General features: G+C 39.3%; 1 protein-coding gene across 3 annotated transcripts in view; it reads left to right on the top strand.

Moving 5' to 3' along the window:
• The window catches only part of EIF2AK3 (eukaryotic translation initiation factor 2 alpha kinase 3), a 67,685-nt gene that overhangs the window by 19,035 nt on the left and 29,829 nt on the right, over positions 1-18,821 (top strand). For 2 of the 3 annotated variants that reach the window (XM_032410497.1, XM_032410499.1), the window contains exon 3: positions 15,189-15,383. In XM_032410497.1, coding sequence (XP_032266388.1) covers positions 15,189-15,383 — 195 coding nt within the window. Of the gene's footprint in view, positions 1-10,676; positions 10,715-15,188; positions 15,384-18,821 lie in introns of those variants that run through there. The other variant, XM_032410498.1, reaches the window with a different exon arrangement.

The raw sequence follows: 18,821 nt of genomic DNA on the forward strand, positions 1-18,821 counted from the left end.
AGGCATCTCTCATTGGTTGTCTTAAAATTTTGTTTTGTAACATATTAGCATAGTTTTTCTTTGGGGTCTCTGGGTGACATTTGGATCACACTTCAAATCTAAGTAGATATAATATCCTTGAACTATCTACCTTTTTGTGTTTTGGAGCACATTCATAAACACACAGAGACCTTCCTTATCTTTATTTAGAATGCATGTTATAATTGTATACATATAACTAGTTTGTCCTTAGATAATACCTGTACCTTTTCTTTATTTAGAGATACCATATCTGTTTTTTGTTTCAGTTTTCTGTTAAAATGCCTTTTTCTCCCCCCTCTTAAAAAGAACAAACAACTCTATTATAAGACTATAGTTAGAGTTTGGGGTTTTGTTTTATTTTCGGCATGTTTCTCCCCAAGGGACACCGCCTTTCTGTTTCAGACAGGTGCAGAAACAGACAACTATGATGCTAGAGCTTTCCAGCCTCCTCCTCACCCCTCATCAGACTCCATTCATTGAGAAGGGCCTTCATAGGTGGGGGGATCCTTTGAAAAGGGTATACTCTTAATGGTTAACGTGATTTGTTCACAAAGAGTTCATCAGTAGACCCTCAGTGTAGTGCTTTTATTAAGAGAAGATCCATAATCTCTCTTAAAGATTCTCTAATTTACACTGAAAGATGTCTGGTCATTTTGTATTTTTTTCATTTGTACATAAACCAGCACATTTTGAGCCTGGATCTGTCATTGAATATTGCGATTTATTTGGAAAAGTCACTGTCATTTGAGTCACGTAGCAAGGCAATATGTAAATAATTGCTTAGGTTAATTGCTTTTCTTTTAATTATAAGAAATGAAACAGTGCTTTGATTTCATTTTGTTTTATTAATTCCTTAGCATGGCTGAAAGCGTTGCTGTGAACTAAACCAGTTTACTCTAGCATGCATGTTGCCAAGTGAGAAATTGATTTGACCTTATTTTTTAGGAAATTGACTTCGCATGCATATTATCTACTTCATGAATGTATAATGATCTAAATGAAGGGAGAGAAGTTACTAAAATCTGTGTTTTCATCATGAATGTGAAAAGTATGCTTAAAAGTTAGTCTGATAGTTTTCCTTGAGGTATTTTGTTCTATAGGTTGATGATAGGTTGAGGAAAGAAAGAATGAAATAGTTACTATCTCCTTGGCATCTCACTGTTCTCGGGTGTTAATTCACAATCTTTGATGACAATAAATAACCAAATTGCTTCAGGATTTGTTTTTTCTTCAGCATTTCCTTTATAAAAAATAAAAAACTAAAAAAAAAAGTCTACGTTTCCTGTTAAGCAGGTCACATGGGATGCCTTCTCTAATAGCCAGATCTACTGAAAGATCTTATAATCCCTCATGTTAGATCTAAGGAGTTGTTAACCAGGCCCCCTTCCTTAGTCTGTGAGGTATGATTCCTAGGAACACTTTATTTTCAGCAAAAAAGCTTTCTTTATTCTCCCCATCATGGTAATTTCAGGGTTTTCAGGGAAATAAAGCTTTTCCTTAGCACAGTGCTGGAACATTTTTTTTCTCTTAACATCACCAATAGTCAATTCTGGCATCTTGTCATCTAGTCACTTACTGGTTTTTGTTTAGGTTACCATTTTATGTCCCATACACAGTGTATCATTTTTAAAGAAATAAAATATACAAAACTATGCCTGTTAACTTTAATATTGTTCATCTTTGTGATCAATAAAGTACAGAACTTCTATATGATAAAGGAGAATTTTAGGGTTGATAGAGATTTCTGGTAAATCAAGACTGGTAACAGTTTGATGTATTTAATTCTTACATTGAATTCATCTTTATTTGGCTTTGAGGCTTTGTTTTTAAATGGGTGTTATAAATCCAGGTTGGGAAAGAAATAATTAATATGGCATAGTTAAGCTTTCTGCTTTCTCCTTGAATTTACTTTTGGAGAAGCTATTTAAATTCTAAAAGCTTTTTTGCAATTTTTGAAATTTGGTGTTCATGAACCATAGTTACTTTCTGAAGTTACCTTATTGAGAATAAAGGAAGGTTCATGATGAATTTATAACTACTCAGATGAAGAGTTTATATTTTTGTTTTAAACATTTTTCTTTAATAAGTATGCATATATATGCATATACACATGAATTTCATTAGAGGTTCAAAGTAGCATTACATATACATAACAACTTTTGTTTGATTAGTACTTTATAGTGTGTAAAGTGATACCAAACCCATTCTTATTTAATCCTTACATAACCTTGTAAAATATTCTTTTTAAATGTTTTAATGTTTTTTGTTTGTTTTAGAGAGAGAGTGCATGTGAGTGGGGGGTGGGGATCCTAAGCAAGTTCCACGCCCAGCATGGAGCCCAACTCAAGGCTTGATCTCCAGACTCTGAGATCGTAACCTGAGCCGAAATCAAGAGTCAGACACTTAACCTACTGAGCCACCCAGGTGCCCCGTAAAATAAATATTCTTATTAGCCCCTGTTTTTCAGATGACAAAATTGGGGCTCAAAATGTGTCAGAGATCTGTCTGATGTAATAAAGCCAAGACTCAACCCTAGATCTTTGGACTTAGCTCTTGCCCTCTTTCTGATGCTTCATGCTTTTTTTGTTGTTGTTTTGTTTTTGCATAGTCTTAAAAAATCTCCCATCATCCAAGTATTTATTCATTACAAGGGAAAAATAGTTATTGTACAGTGGGGAAACTTGGCAGACCCCAGACATCTCCTTAACCAAGTGATCAAGGTTAACATCAACAAAAATAAGACTTATCAGATATAATGCACTGAGGAGGGCACAACATCACTCCTGTGGTTTTCTTGCCAAAAATGTATAACCTCAATCTAATCACGAAAAACCACTGGGCAAAATCACATTTAGGGACATTCTACAAAATACCTGACTAGTGCTCTTCAAAAGCCTTAAGGTCTAAGGCTTTGAACAACAAAGCAAGACTGAGGAACTGTCACAGATTGAAGGAAACAGAAAAATATGATAATACAATATGTAACCCTAGACTGGATCCTGACCAGAAAAAGGACATTAATGAAAATACTTGTGAAATTCGAATACAGTCTATAATTTAGTTAATGGCATTCCTCCAATTTCTAAATTTCAAGATGGTAACATTAGGGGAAGCTAGATGAAAGGTTTATAGAAACTATTTGCACTATTTTTGCCACTTTTCTGTCAGCCTAAAATTATTTCAAATTACAATTTTAAAAAAATCCATACATTGGGGGAAAATTCCCAAGAGTTCCTTTTCCGACAGTCTTTCATAAAGAAAGAATCTGAAATACAAAAGATGTCATCATAGTGTTATTCATAATTTTAAAATTTAGAAACAACCTTTATGTTCCTAAAAAGGTTGCTGGTTAATAAATTATGATCTCTGGGCTCTTGGATTTAAACAGAACCTGTGCACTGTTGACACCCCAAATATACATCTGTGCCGGTAGAGCTGAAGGCTGGCTTCACATCTATACATAGAGGAAGGTCTAAAAGTCACATCAAATTAGTATCTGCCACCTCAACCTCAGTCTTCCCTGTGGCTTAGCTGAAACCTACAAGTCATCCTTGAGTTCCTTTCATATCCTTGTCTTCCAGGCTGCTCCATTAACAAGTCTCTTTGCTCTTCCTCCAAAACATACCATTAATCCATTTACTCTCTCCAGCACCATTGCTCCTCGTGATGCAAGCTCCTACCACCTCCCTTGGACCACTGCACAGGCCTCCCAATTGCTCCCCTGTTTCGTCTATTGTCTGCTGTCATCACTGTCCATGCTGCCATCTGAATGATGTTAAAAGAATACGTCAACCTGTTCCTCCTCTGCCTAAAGCCCTCCAGTGGTTCCCTATTACGTGTAAAATAAGGTTCAACTTGCTTACCATTCCCTGCTGGGTCTTACAAGAGCTGGCCAGGCTTTGAGCTCTGGGCCTGTCCCTCATCCTCTCTCCTCCTCTCTCCTGTGTTCTGGCCAGAGTGGCTTCATTCAGTATCTTAAACAACAGTGCTTCATGCTTTTTGAAATACATCAGTACTTACCCATGTATTTGTGTTTTCTATAATAGTAATTATAATTCTTAATGTGCTTTATCCAGAATAATTGCTGAAAGACATCATGTATAGAGCAGACTTAGCTTGCTGCTCAGCATATTGTGAGCATTTAATGCCTCTTAAACATCCCTAGTGGGAGAGTCAGAGGTACCTGAACTGAACACATCCCAAACGGAACTCCTCTTTAATGGGGTGGGAGTCTGGCAGGACTGTGCACTGGGGTACAGCAGTGCCCAAGATACATGAGATCCTTGCCCTCGTGGAACTCATGTGGCATCATGTGGAGCCAGCTGGGAACACAGATATAGAATAATTACAGTGTAAATAATGTAGTTGAGTTGTGGAAACGGCCACATGGAAGGGTTGAACTAAGAGATTTAGCAAGGAGGCCTGACCCACCTAGATAGGAGGCCAGAGAAGCCTTCTCAGAAGAGACGATGTTTACAACTGAGATCCCATGAGGAGAAGGAGCTGCGCAGGCAAGAGACGGGTAGAGCCGCAGGGAAAGACTGCTCTGGGAGAGGAGATGGTCTGTGTGGAGGCCTTGCGGTGGGAATTATCGGAGTATGGCAATAAGAGTGAGGGCTGGGGGATAGCAGGAGAGATGAGGCTACTGAGGGACGCCGGGGCCAGCTGATACAGGGCCTAGCAAGCTGTGTTGAGCATTTTGGATTTTATCCTGAGCCATCGGAAACCAATGAAGGATTTTAAGTGGGAGAGATTCCTCCACAGTCAAAATGGAAAGGGTTTCTTGACATTCTTTTTTGCTTTGAGACTTTCCATGAGACTCTGATAAAGCAAATCGTTGTCTCAGTGAGGCATTTGTATTACAAGCCAGTTATCGCTAACTGTGGAAGTATTTATATTTATAAACACCAACTAGCAATTGGGGAAACCTGGAAGAAAATAGGAAAATTCCTAAAATTCTACTAAAACCAATCTCTTGAAGCACTTTTTTCTCTGACTTACCAACTTTCCTGGAATTTTTAAATGTTAGAGTTCTAGAAGTTTGGGTGTAGGTCGCCTTCTCACCCTATTCTCTTTCAAGGGGATTGTGTCTCTGTTCCTATGACAGCAGTAATTCTAATTTTTCTCTTCCGCCCAGACCTCTCCTCTGAGCAGCAGACCTGTACAGGCAAAGGCCTCCTTAACATCTCTGCCTGGAGAGCTCTCAGTCACTCGGAACTCATCATATGTAAACACACTCCTGTTCTTCCTCTCTGTACCTGTTCCTAAGTCACTCCTAAATCCTCCTTTGGTCTTAGTTTAATTCCAGAGAATGTCAAAATCCCTTTCTGTTTTGACTGTGGAAGAGCTGGGGCAATAGGTATAGGAGTGGAGAAAAGCAGGAGGCCTATGGATCCCCAGAGTGGTAGAAACATCAGTAGTCTGGGGACCAAAAAGACACACCTTTTAAAATAGCCGTGGAGGGGCGCCTGGGTGTCTCAGTCAGTTAAGCGTCTGACTTTGGCTCAGGTCATGATCTCAGGGTCCTGGGATTGAGCCCCGTGTTGGGCTCCACACTCAGCGGGGAGTCTGCTTCTCCCTCTCCCTCTGCCCCTTCTCTCCACTTGTGCTAGCTCTCTCTCTGTCTCTCTCAAATAAATAAATAAAATCTTTTAAAAAAAAATAGCCATGGAGACTGAATTTGAGGATCAAGTACAGTAAGTTAATGTGGGGAGTTTTGTAGAACGCTGTAATGTTAGTTTTTGTCCAAGGTCACATAGCAAGTGGCATGCAGAGTCAGGGACCCAGGAATGAGGCAGGATGAGGTGCGCTCATCACCCTGTGCACACGGCTCCATTTCATACGTTGGATGCCTGCTGTTTCCCCATGTTAGCAAAACAGCTAGCGTGGCCAGGAAAGTAATTGTTCAGGGAAAAGGGGATTTCCACATAATAAAAAAGCCAACAATTTAACACTTCCAATGGAATGTTTTTCTTGTATTTTACATCTTCCCAGTGTTCGTGAATTTTATCTTTTTATTCTTTGAGATCATCGTTGGAAGCATCAACTGTTGTGTTATTCTAGAAATGCTTGGAGTTCTTGAGGTGGGACAGAGATTGTATGCCCCTTTAGTGAATATTCTAGAATAGTTTTTTTCTGTCCTTTCCCTTATAGTCTGTGTTCATTCTTCCTTATCTGTACTATTGACAAGTCTGAGTCTTAACCACACGCTTTTTATAAGTCCCTTCCCTGCCCTCCTTTTAACTTTATTGCTTCTTAGCTTGTACTTGGGACTTGGCTTTTGTAGCTCTCAGGGCCAGCGTGTTCTTTTTCCCTCTTTCCTGGTTGGATGCAACTCTTTGGATTTGAAAGGGTTTAATGTCTTAAGTCACTACTTGAGAAAATAACAGTGTATGCAAATCTAGCTTCCAAAGCTACAGAAGGGAAAGTTCTTATTTATAGAAAAACTCTCACTGATAAATGCAGGAAGAATATAGAATTAGAGTCATTGTTTTATTCCCTTTATTGAAATAATAGGTCATCAGTTATGAAAAGTTGATGGAACACTTTAAAATGGAGAGATCAGGCTGACTCCCCCAAATCTACTAATTAATAGTAACAAATATGACATAGCACAGGGGTTGGCAAACTTTTTCTGTAAAGGGCTAGACAGTAAATATCTTGGGCTTTGTGGGCCACATGGTCTATGTAGTTGTGGGGAAAAGCAGTCATAGACAATACATAAATAAATGGGTGTGACTGTGGCCCTAGAAGCCTTTACCTATAAAAACAGGCAATGGGTACAGGTCTGTGATTCAACAGTCTCAAAAAAAAAAAAAAAGAAAAACAGGCAGTGGGTCAGGTTTGGCTTGTAAACTGTAGCTTACTGGCCTTCAATGTAATAGGAAGTATGTAGCGCCACCTATGAAGTAGTCTTATAAGAAAACCAAACCTGCATCAGATCAAAGCTCCAGGTTTAATCACACACTTTTCAGAAAACACAGGGGATAAAGGAACAAGTTAAATGACATGCAAAACAGACTGTGGGACATTCTATAGGATAAATAATAATCTGGTTTCTCAAGCAAATCAGTGCGTGAAAAAGGAAATAAAGGGGCTCCTATGGGGGAAAAAAGAATCAAATGTAGTATGTGGAGTTTGAATTCCTTGTTGGAGCAAACCAATTGTATATCTTTGAGACAATCAGGGAAGTTTATTTTATTTTATTTTTAAGATTTTATTTATTTATTTAATTGACACAGAGAGAGAGAGAGACAGCGTGAGAGGGACTCAAGCAGGGGGAGTGGGAGAGGGAGAAGCAGGCTTCCGGCCGAGCAGGGAGCCCGATGCGGGGCTCGATCCCAGGACCCTGGGATCATGACCTGAGCTGAAGGCAGTCGCTTAACCAACTGAGCCACCCAGGCGCCCCAGGGAAGTTTAAATATTAGATGATTTTAAGGAATTACTCTCAATTCTGTTAGATGTGATATTAGCATGGTAGTTACTTTTCAGCAATGAATACTGAAGTATTTATAGGTGAAATGGCATGGTGTCTGGGATTTACTTTAAAACATTCTAGTAAACAAATATATGTCGTGGGTGGATGGAGGACAGATGAAACAATTAGCAAAATTTAATAATTGTTGAAACTGAATGATAGATTCATGAGGTTTTCTTAGTCTCTTTATACTTTATATGTTTCAAAATGTTCAGAATAAGTTAAAATAAAGTTGAATATACCCCAAAAAGTATACGTGTCAATGGTGGGGGTGGGGGTACATAGAAAAAGAAGGAAGAACCAAGTTTAAAAAATATATTTTATACAGTTAGAAGAATTTTTGTTTTTATTGCTGGTTATATTCATTTTAGTAGTAGCACATCCTACATTTTCTCAGTTGAAGTTCCTTCTGTCACTTGGCAATAGAATTCTTATATTCACATTCTAATTTCAAATAGCGCTCCCTGATTACATGTGCCACTGGTATTCATTATGCAATTTAGGTTTTGTTCAGAAATAGAAATTGAATTATTTTACCAGACTGCTTTGTGATTGCATGGATAAAGATCTTGATTGGCTCTTTGGCCCTGAGTTTGCCAACCAATGTGAAAACCTTTTATTTTAAAATTATGAACAGGAAAAAAACAAATGGAGGAGGAAAAAAAAACCGCATAAAATAACAATTTATATTTTTAAAAAAATGACTGATAGAGGAAGCAAGTCACGCAATTAGTCTGAGAGGCAGAGCAGCGAATCAGAACAAACAGCTGCTCACAGAGACGAATCAGTGGAATGTGAAAATGCATCGCATCACCGTAACCTTACATTTTTTCTACCAAGAGATTTGCAGCTGACTCTCCGAGTGACTCATTCCTGTGCTGGGCGGGTGAGGTAATGCTCTGGTGAGGGCTGATGTCATCTCACTACCTGAACTGCATGCATATAGCATTTCTTGTGGTTCTCAAGGAAAAGCACCATCTGCTTTCACATACGCTGCCTGAAAGACTTCACAAAGATTGGTGCAAGGTTAGCAGCCGAGGGGATGACTCATAAGCAGCCAATTAGCGAAGAGCAGCTATTTCAAAGTGAGCTTTTAAAATCAGAATGCAGAAATACGACATGATGAATAAGTATTGAATCATAATGCTTTTTTGTTGTTTCGGGTTTTGCACTTTTCTCACTGAGTTCATGCTGTTGAAGATTTCACTTTTAAAACAAGGCAGCTTTTCTCAATATGGTCCATCATGTCAAATCTTCTTGGTTGTTTAAACCACATATATGTATGTATGTACGTGTATAATTTTTTTTTAGTGTATGTGCTGCTGAAGCAAGCACTAAAGCTTATGTTTATTGTGGAAAAGTTTGTTTTCTTTTACATTTGGAGGCATATAGATTAATTTTAAAGCAGAGATGAATTTCAGTCCATATTAGTTTGACAGTATTTTGTTTTTTAGTTTTTGGGGTTTTTTTGCAGCACTTAGGAGTCATTGTGTTTCTTAAGGATCTGTTACTACTTTAGGAGAAAAGAGGTGGTTAATGGAAGAGGAAACAAGTCAAAATAAATGTTATCTGTTTACTACAGACCCTCTAACCCCTCTTCCTCTTTCTTTTAGTGATCACACCTGCTTTCCTTGTTTGTACTTAACTAGTACTACTGCTGATATGACCAGACGACTGAAATACCTGTTTTTTTAACTCTATCATAATTTGAATTTACTGTTTTAGTGAATAAAATAAAGAATACCTGGGCGCCTGGGTGGCTCAGTCGTTAAGCGTCTGCCTTCAGCTCGGGTCATGATCCCAGGGTCCTGGGATCCCGTCCCACATTGGGCTCCCTGCTCAGCGGGAGGCCTGCTTCTCCCTCTCCCACTCCCCCTGCTTGTGTTCCCTCTCTCGCTATCTCTCTCTCTGTCAAATAAATAAATAAAATCTTTAAAAATAATAATAAAGAACACCTAACATAATATGAAAGGTAGAAAGCAGTAAATACTTGATTTTCTAACTGATATGTAACTCAAAATGGGAGATCATATTGGCTACATATTGTTTTCCTAGGGTATGTTTACTAATGACCTAACTCTTTTCTTAATGACAGCTTCAAGTTGGACATTCTACAAAAGATAAAAAGAAAAGTTTTAATTTAAAAAAAATAAAATAAGAAAGCAAAGAATAAGAGTGATGTGAAAACTAAGGTAATAAGAGGCGGTATACTGATGCCATTTGAGAGTTTATTAAAAACCCCCAAATGTTTTTTCAATAAAGAATAATAGTGATCTTTAAATACCCAGAATTAGAAAAAGTCAATTATCATATGGTTTCACTTATTTGTGGAACATAAGGCATAGCATGGAGGACATTAGGAGAAGGAAGGGAAAAATGAAGGGGGGGAAATCGGAGGGGAAGATGAACCATGAGAGACTATGGACTCCGGGAAACAGAGGGTTTTAGAGGGGAGCGGGGTGAGGGGATGGGTTAGCCCGGTGATCGGTATTAAGGAGGGCACGTATTGAATGGAGCACTGGGTGTTATACACAAACAATGAATCATGGATCACTACATCAGAAACTAATCATGTACTGTGTGGTGACTAATAGAACATAATAAAAAAATAAATAATTCCCAAAATTATGACAAACTTTTGTTTTAATGCTTTGGCCTTCTGAGTTTAATTACAGAGCTCCTGTAAGGCTCTTGAGCCTTTTTCTTTTCTTTTCAACCTCTTATTTGGAAATAATTTCAAACTACACAAGGTTGCACAAATAGAAATGATATAAAAAAAAAAAAAGACCAATCTTTATATACCAAGATTAACCTACCCCAAACCTTGTTTGCTTTATCATTTGAGTTGTCTCTCTTTTTCTTTCCCCCAACCTCTCCTACACATTTTTTTTTCCTAAAACATTTGGAGATAAATCAGCTATCCATCCATCGTGGCCCTGTACTCCCAAATGCTTCAGTGTGTATTCCTAATAGAGATATTCTGTTACATAATCACTACATAGTTACCAACTTCATAAGTTTATATTGATACTTTAATCTGCCATCCATATTGCAGTTTTATCAGTTGATCTCGTACAGGCGTACCTCGTTTTACTATGTTTTGCAGATACTGCATTTTTAGAAATTGAGGGTTTGTGGCAACCCTGCATCGAGCAAGTCTGTCGGCACCATTTTTCCAACAGCATTTGCTCACTTCACGTCTCTGTGTCACCACTGGTAATTCTCACAATATTTCAGACTTCTTCATTGTATTTGTTAAGGTGATCTGTGATCAGTGATTGTGACTAGCTGAAAGCTCAGATGACGGTTAGCATTTTTTTTAGCAATAAAATATTTTTTAATTCAGGTATGTACATTATTTTGTAGACAGAATGCTACAAATACAAATAGAATGTAGACAAATGCTAGTGCACATTTAACAGACTACAATATAGCATAAACGTAACTTTTACAGGCACTGAGAAACCAAAAATTAATTTGCCTTGTTTTATTGAGGTGGTCTGGAACCAAACCCACAATATCCGCAAAGGATGCCGTGCTATCTTTTATAGTGTCCTTTACCTCCAGTACACCCTCTGGTTTAGGGTCAGGTAGTACATTTATTTGTCTTGTTAGACTCTTTTAATCTAGATTTTCCCACAGACTATGTCTTTTATGATGCCGACATTCGGAAGAATATGGTCTCTCTGCCCTTTTATTTAAAAAAATAGAAATTTCTTCACTTCAGGGAACCTGGGTGACTCAGTGGGATAAGTGTCCAACTCTTGCTTTCAGCTCAGGTCGTGGTATCAGGGTCGTGAGTTCGAGCCCTGCAACAAGCTCAGTGCTGGGTGTGGAGTCTGCTTAAGATTCTCTCTCTCCCTCTCCCTCTGCCCATTCCACCCCCCCCCCCCCCCACATGTGTGCACACATTCCCGTGTGCACCTGCTCTCTCTCAAAAAAAAGAAAAAGAAAAAGAAAAAAGAAGTTACACTGTGTGCTTGTCCAGTGTTTCCTGGTGATTAGATCTAGGTTGTTCATTCTTGGCTTAGAATCCTGCACAGGGGAAATGCCCTCTCTCAGGGTGTCACATCTGTCCCTCATTGGTGATGTTAATTTTGATCATCTGGTCAAGGTATTATCTAAATTCTCCACTATGTAATTACTGGGTTTTTTTGTTTGTTTCTGTTTTTAGTTTCTTGTAACTAATAAGCAGTCCATGGGTAGACCCTTTAAGACCGTGCAAATATCCTACTCCTTGTCAAAATTTCCACCTTCCTCGATTTAACACCATTGCTGATTTTTGCTTGATGTAGTTTTTACTATGATGGTTGCAAAATTTTAATTTTTCCAACCTCACCCCTCCCTTCATATTTACTAGTAGACACTTGGCATTTTATTGCAGTAAGAGCCTTCCCTTCTCCCCCATGTATTATTTATCTATTTATTATCAGTATGGACTCATTAATTCTTTTTTTTTTTCCCTTCAGTTCTTAATTATTTTGGTACTTAAGTTGTTCCAGATTTGCTCAGTGGTGTACTTCTATCTTTTCTGTGCACGTCCTTACTCTCTAGAATAATAAGATGTTAAAGTCTCATCCTGTCCCTCCCTTGCTCCAGCTCTGGAATTAGACATTTCTCTGAGGAGCTTTGATTCCTTCAGTGGGCAGTAGAGTTGGAAAACAAAACCTGGGCACTAGGTTTGGGTGCATTGCTTTTACAGCCACTGTATAAACATTGTAGAAACAGAAATGTAGAAATGTTAGTGTATGTGGTAAATATTTCTTAGAGGTACAGTAAACAGTTTTTGAGAATGTAATGCTATCTCAGTTTATAGTTACAGCAAAAGGTAAAGTACAGTGTTAAGGAATGGGAAGATCTTTGTCAGCAATCTTACACTGCTAAAATTTTCTTGGACTTGAAAGCAAAAGCATAAGTGAGGCCCACTTGAAGGCCAGATGGGATTTCAGTGGGCAGTGTTGGTACTGGAGGGTGTTTCAGGGAGAAGAAGTGACATTGACAATGACATCACTGAACAATAACAGTAACGTTAAATATCACGCGTAAGTGGTGATGCCCGATTTCTGCCCAAAAGTGGAAGACAAGGAAGAAAAGGTTGTTTGAGGTCACGTGTAGAGGACTTTGAATGTCAGATTTAGGATTTGGCGTCTTTAATAAGAAGATAATCGAGAACTGTTGAAGATTTTTGAATAATGTCATAACAAGCTTAACTCTGACTCAGAGATTAATCTAGAAGATACGTAGAGTTTAGATTGAGGAAATTGCCAGTTTAGAACTGTAAAGAGGCTGTTATAATAGTTCAGGCAGGAGATATAGGGATTTGAACTAGAACATGAAAGAAGTGGATGAGAAGAATGGTTTTCTACCAGCCCTTGAGAATTCCAAGGTATAGGGGCCAAGCTAGAGGGAAGGGAGGATTGGGTGAGCGCTTGTAGTGACTACGTGGGCGTTTTCAGGTAAATATCCCTTTAAAGATAGGATTCTACTTGAGGAACAAAGAAGTACATAGAGAAATTTTGCTATTAAAAAAAAGTTAAGATCAGGGCGCGTGGGTCGCTCAGTCGTTAAGCATCTGCCTTTGGCTCAGGTCATGATCCCAGGGTCCTGGGATCGAGCCCCGCATCAGGCTCCCTGCTCTGTGGGAAGCCAGCTTCTCCCTCTCCCGCTCCCCCTGCTTGTGTTCCCTCTCTTGCTGTCTCTCTCTCTCTGTCAAATAAATAAATAAAATCTTAAAAAAAAAAAAAAGTTAAGATCAACATTTGTTTGGACTTTTTTTTTTTAAGATTTATTTATTTAGGGGCGCCTGGGTGGCTCAGTCGTTAAGCGTCTGCCTTCGGCTCAGGTCATGATCCCAGTGTCCTGGGATCGAGCCCCGCATCGGGCTCCCCGCTCAGCGGAGAGCCTGCTTCTCCCTCTCCCACTCCCCCTGCTTGTGTTCCCTCTCTCACTGTGTCTCTGTCAAAAAAATAAATAAAAAATCTTAAAAAAAAAAAAAAAGATTTATTTATTTATTTTGATAGGGGCAGGAAGGGGGCAGAGGGTGAGGGAGAGAATCTCAAGCAGACTCCCTGCTGAGCCCGGAGCCGGAGCCGGACATGGGGCTCGATCTCACAACCCTGAGATCATGACCTGAGCCAAAATCAAGAGTCAGACTTTGACTGAGCCACCCAGGCACCCCTTGTTTTTTTGTTTATTAAACTCATACTTCTTTATGTTCCCTTTTTCCAAAGTTTTGAGCCTGGTCAGGAAAATAGTTGTGTTATTAGCTGAAGTAAGTCAAGATGTATATATTTTTAAATACCAAAAGGTCAGCATCATAAAGCCATGCACTAATAACTCTTCCTCAAGAAACAAGATGTTCGTGGCCAAAAACTTTAGAGTTACCCTGAACTCTTTTCTTTTGCTTATACTACACAGGGAGTCCTCCATGAAATCCTGTTGGCTTTGCCTTCCTGTTATATCCCAAATCTGATTGCCTACAACACCTCCAGTGCTGTCAGCCTAATTGGAGCCATCATCATCTCTTGCATGGAGAATGCCTCCCCCCTTGCCTCTATAGCTTGTTCGTGTTCCTGTGCTTCCTCCAACGTGAAGGGCATTCTTGCACCTTAAGGTCTTTGCAAAGGCTGTTCCCCAGATATAAGCATGGTTAACTCCCCCAAGTTCAGGTTTTGCTCAGATGTTACTTTCTCAGCAGGGCCTACCCTGAGCTCCCTGTTGGCAGTCCCCTCCCCTCCCATATGCACGTTTTCTAGTCCCACTTTATCGTGTTCCTTTTTTCCCTGTGGTATTTATCACTTCACATACTCTCTGATTATTCATTATGTTGTTTGTCTCCCGACACCAGAGTTTGAACTCCACAGGGCAGTTATTTTGGTTTGGTTTGGTTTGGTTTTGCTCTGCTCACTGGTCCCTCCCAAGCAGCATACTCATGCCCGCACATAGTAGGCCCTCAATACACATTGATAAAAGAAGGAAGGACAACTTGGAGCCTAAAATCAGTAAACGTTGTTCCCAGGCTTGTGGTGCATAGCAGATTTGAGAAAGTAAGTAAAGGATGGGATACTGCTTGAATCAACCTGTCTTCCATGGATCTGAGCCTGTGACAGTAATTGCCCCGGATAAAATAGGTCTGGAAGATACTGCATATACTGTCCCTTTATTAGAAAATCATATTGCACATTAGCGTTTTTTTTAATAGAGCACGGGGGAGGCTGGGAAGGGAGGGGCAGAAGGAGAGGGAGAGAGAGAATCTTCAGCGGAATCCATGCCCAGAGCAGAGCCTGATGTGAGGCTTCATCTCACAACCCTGAGATCATGGCCTGAGCTGAAATCAAGAGTCAGACACTTAACCGACTGAGCCACCTAGTGCCCCTGTACATTAGCATAGTAACTGCCATAAGAACAGCTGTAATAACCTCTTCTTGAACTGACTTGATCACAAAACTCTCTTTTGGCAGCTCACTTATCATTATGGGACACCCATAGCAGACAGAGTTTGAGAAAAACCATACTAGAATATTATATGTAGGCCCCAGGAGAGACTGGCAGTTGTTTTAAATTGTTTTTTGGTTGATGAACTGCACCATTTCACATACTGTTCAGAAGGAGGCTGGAGAATGTCAGGCTCAAGACTCCAGCTCTTAGATACTAAAGTGATTATCCCTTTAAAAGTTAGCTTTTGTTTTAGGTATTTGGGAATAAGATGATCATCCCTTCTCTGGATGGAGACCTCTTCCAGTGGGACCGGGACCGTGAGAGCATGGAAACAGTTCCTTTTACAGTTGAATCACTTCTCGAATCTTCTTATAAATTTGGAGATGATGTTGTTTTGGTTGGAGGAAAGTCTCTCACGACATATGGACTCAGTGCATACAGTGGAAAGGTGAGTGAAAATGTTGAATTATTTGGGGAGAAATCAGAATAAATAGGGATGGAAGAAATAATTTATTAAGTTATACTATTACTGGTTGAAGTTTATTATTATTTGTCCCTCAAGGATATCGTTTGTTTTAATAAAAGAACTATGAAGTCGAAAGGGCAAAATATTATTAAGAAAACTAAATGTATCCAAGACAACAGAATGAACAGCAGAGCCAGGAATAGCAGGAGGAAGAGAATTAATAAATAAGGTCTAGTGTGTGTCAGTTGCGTTTTACATACATTATTTTGAAATCGTCACAGTATTCCTAAAGGTCACACATTTTTGTTTCCATTTGGACAGATGAGGACTCCTCCAAATATTAATAATAATCCCAATAAGAATAATTGCTACTAATTTATTTATCTAGTTTGATCCTGTAATCCAAGAGGAAAGTTGTACTCATTTTACAGATGAGAAAACTGAGACTTTAAAAAGTTCAGAAACGTCTGAGGTTAGATTTGACTTAGGTCCGTCTGATGGTAAAGTTATACTATTAAGACCTAGATTTTCTCTAATGTTAGTTTTTAGGATATAATCATAATGTGCTCCTAAGATTGGGTCTTATACTGTAAATCTCTTATTAGGAATAATTAATTAAAAACATCCTTTGTAGAAAGGTAAAAATCTTTTATTTTATCCATTCATCTGGTGATGGACATCGTGGCTCTTTCCATAGTTTGGCTATTGTGGACATTGCTGCTATAAACATTGGGGTGCACGTATCCCTTTGGATCACTACATTTGTATCTTTGGGGTAAATACCCAGTAGTGCAATTGCTGGGTCGGTACGGTAGCTCTATTTTCAACTTTTTGAGGAACCTCCATACAGTTTTCCAGAGTGGCTGCACCAGCTTGCATTCCCACCAACAGTGTAGGAGGGTTCCCCTTTCTCTGCATCCTCGCCAACATCTGTCGTTTCCTGACTTGTTAATTTTAGCCATTCTGACTGGTGTGAGGGGGTATCTCATTGAGGTTTTGATTTGGATTACCCTGCCAAGTGATGTTGAGCACTTTTTTGTGTGTCTGTTGGCCATTTGGATGTCTTCTTTGGAAAAATGTTTCTTCATGTCTTTTGCCCATTTCTTGATTGGATTATTTGTTCTTTGGGTGTTGAGTTTGATAAGTTCTTTATAGCCATCAAAAAAACCGAAATCTTGTCATTTGCAACTAGAGGGTATTATGCTAAGCGAAATGAGGAAGACATGTATCATATGATCTCACTGATATGAGGAATTCTTTTTTTTTTTTAAAGATTTTATTTATTTATTTGACACAGAGAGAGATAGCGACAGCAGGAACACAAGTGGGGGGAGTGGGAGAGGGAGAAGCAGGCTTCCTGCCGAGCAGGGAACCCGATGTGGGGCTCGATTCCAGGACCCTGGGACCATGACCTGAGCCGAAGGCAGATGCTTAGCGACTGAGCCACCCAGGTGCCCCTAATTTGAGGAATTCTTTTTTTTTTTTAAGATTTTATTTATTTATTTGACAGAGAGAGACACAGCGAGAAAGGGAACACAAGCAGAGGGGGTGGGAGAGAGAGAAGCAGGCTTCCCCCGAGCAGGGAGCCCGAAGCGGGGCTTGATCCCAGGACCCCGGGATCATGACCTGAGCCAAAGGCAGACGCTTAACGACTGAGCCACCCAGGCGCCCCGATATGAGGAATTCTTAATCTCAGGAAACAAACTGAGGATTGCTGGAGTGGTGGGGGGTGGGAGGAATGGGGTGGCTGGGTGATGGATATTGGGGAAGGTATGTGCTATGGTGAGCGCTGTGAATTGTGTAAGACTGTTGAATCACAGACCTGTACCTCTGAAACAAATAATACATTATATGTTAAAAAAAAAAAAAGAAGAAGAAGAAGAAGAAGATAGTAGGAAGGGAAAAATGAAGGGGGGGAATCAGAGGGGGAGACGAACCATGAGAGACTATGAACTCTGAGAAACAAACTGAGGGTTCTAGAAGGGAGGGGGGTGGGGGGATGGGTTAGCCTGGTGATGGGTATTAAGGAGGGCACATACTGAATGAAGCACTGGGTGTTATATGCAAACAATGAATCATGGAATACTACATCAAAAACTAATGATGTAATGTATGGTGATTAACATAACATAATAAAATTTTTAAAAAATCTTTTTAAAATAAAAACAATAAAATAAATAAAATAAACGATTAAAAAATCTTTTATTTTAATCCCTTAACCTTGATATATGAATATTTTATATATAGAGTTAAGAATAAAACAAGGAAGAGTAGAAAAATGATCTTTTGACCCTTGAGTTTTTCAAACGTTAATAATTCCTTATCTGAGTGTTAGGCCCATAGCCCCGTCTTGCTCTTGCGGGTGTTTCTCTGCCTTCCCCACTGCCCGCATCCACATTGTACTGAGGAGGCAGGGAGATAGATCCTCAGTTGCCTTCAGTATTCTCATCTGTAAAACAGTGAGATTGAACCCAATCGTCCGGTTCTCTGATTTGATGTGCTGCTACAAAATTCTGGTATTCTAGCAGGTGTGCTACTCTCTGTGAGGATTTTAGTTCAGACCATGCTGAGTCCTTTTTCTTTCTAATGAAGATTTGAAGGAGGCACTTTTTTTAAAAATTTTATTTTGTTATGTTATATTAATCACCATACATTACATCATTAGTTTTTGATGTAGTGATCCATGATTCATTGTTTGCATATAACACCCAGTGCTCCATGCAATACGTGCCCTCCTTAATACCCATCACTGAGCTAACCCATCCTCCCACCCCTCTCCCCTCTAGAACCCTCAGTTTGTTTCTCAGAGTCCATAGTCTCTCATGGTTCATCTCCCCCTCCGATTTCCCCCCCTTCATTTTTCCCTTCCTACTACTTTTTTTTTTTTTTTGACATATAATGTATTATTTGTTTCAGAGGTACAGGTCTGTGATTCATCAGTCTTACACAATTCACAGTGCTCACCATAGCACATACCGTCCCCAATGTCCATCACCCAGCCACCCCATCCCTCCCCCCGCCACCACTCCAGCAACCCTCAGTTTGTTTCCTGAGATTAAGAATTCCTCATATCAGTGAGATCATATGATACTTGTCTTTCTCTGATTGACTTATTTAGCTTAGCATAATACCCTCTAGTTCCATCCACGTTGCTGCAAATGGCAAGATTTCATTTTTTGATGGCTGCATAATATTCCATTGTATATATATACCACATCTTCTTTATCCATTCATCTGTTGATGGACATCTTGGCTCTTTGAAGGAGGCACTTTTAAATACTATAGCTATTAGGAAAGGTTTAAGTCTTTAAAAACCTAATACTTCCATCAAATGGAAACTCTGAGGCTAATTTTTTTTTAATTCACCTGGAATTTTATTAATGATATTATTGCTAGGAGGTCACAACTGGTTATCTGTTT

Source organism: Phoca vitulina, unplaced genomic scaffold, assembly GCF_004348235.1.
Source record: "Phoca vitulina isolate PV1807 unplaced genomic scaffold, GSC_HSeal_1.0 scaffold12, whole genome shotgun sequence".
Taxonomy (NCBI): Eukaryota; Metazoa; Chordata; class Mammalia; order Carnivora; family Phocidae; genus Phoca; species Phoca vitulina.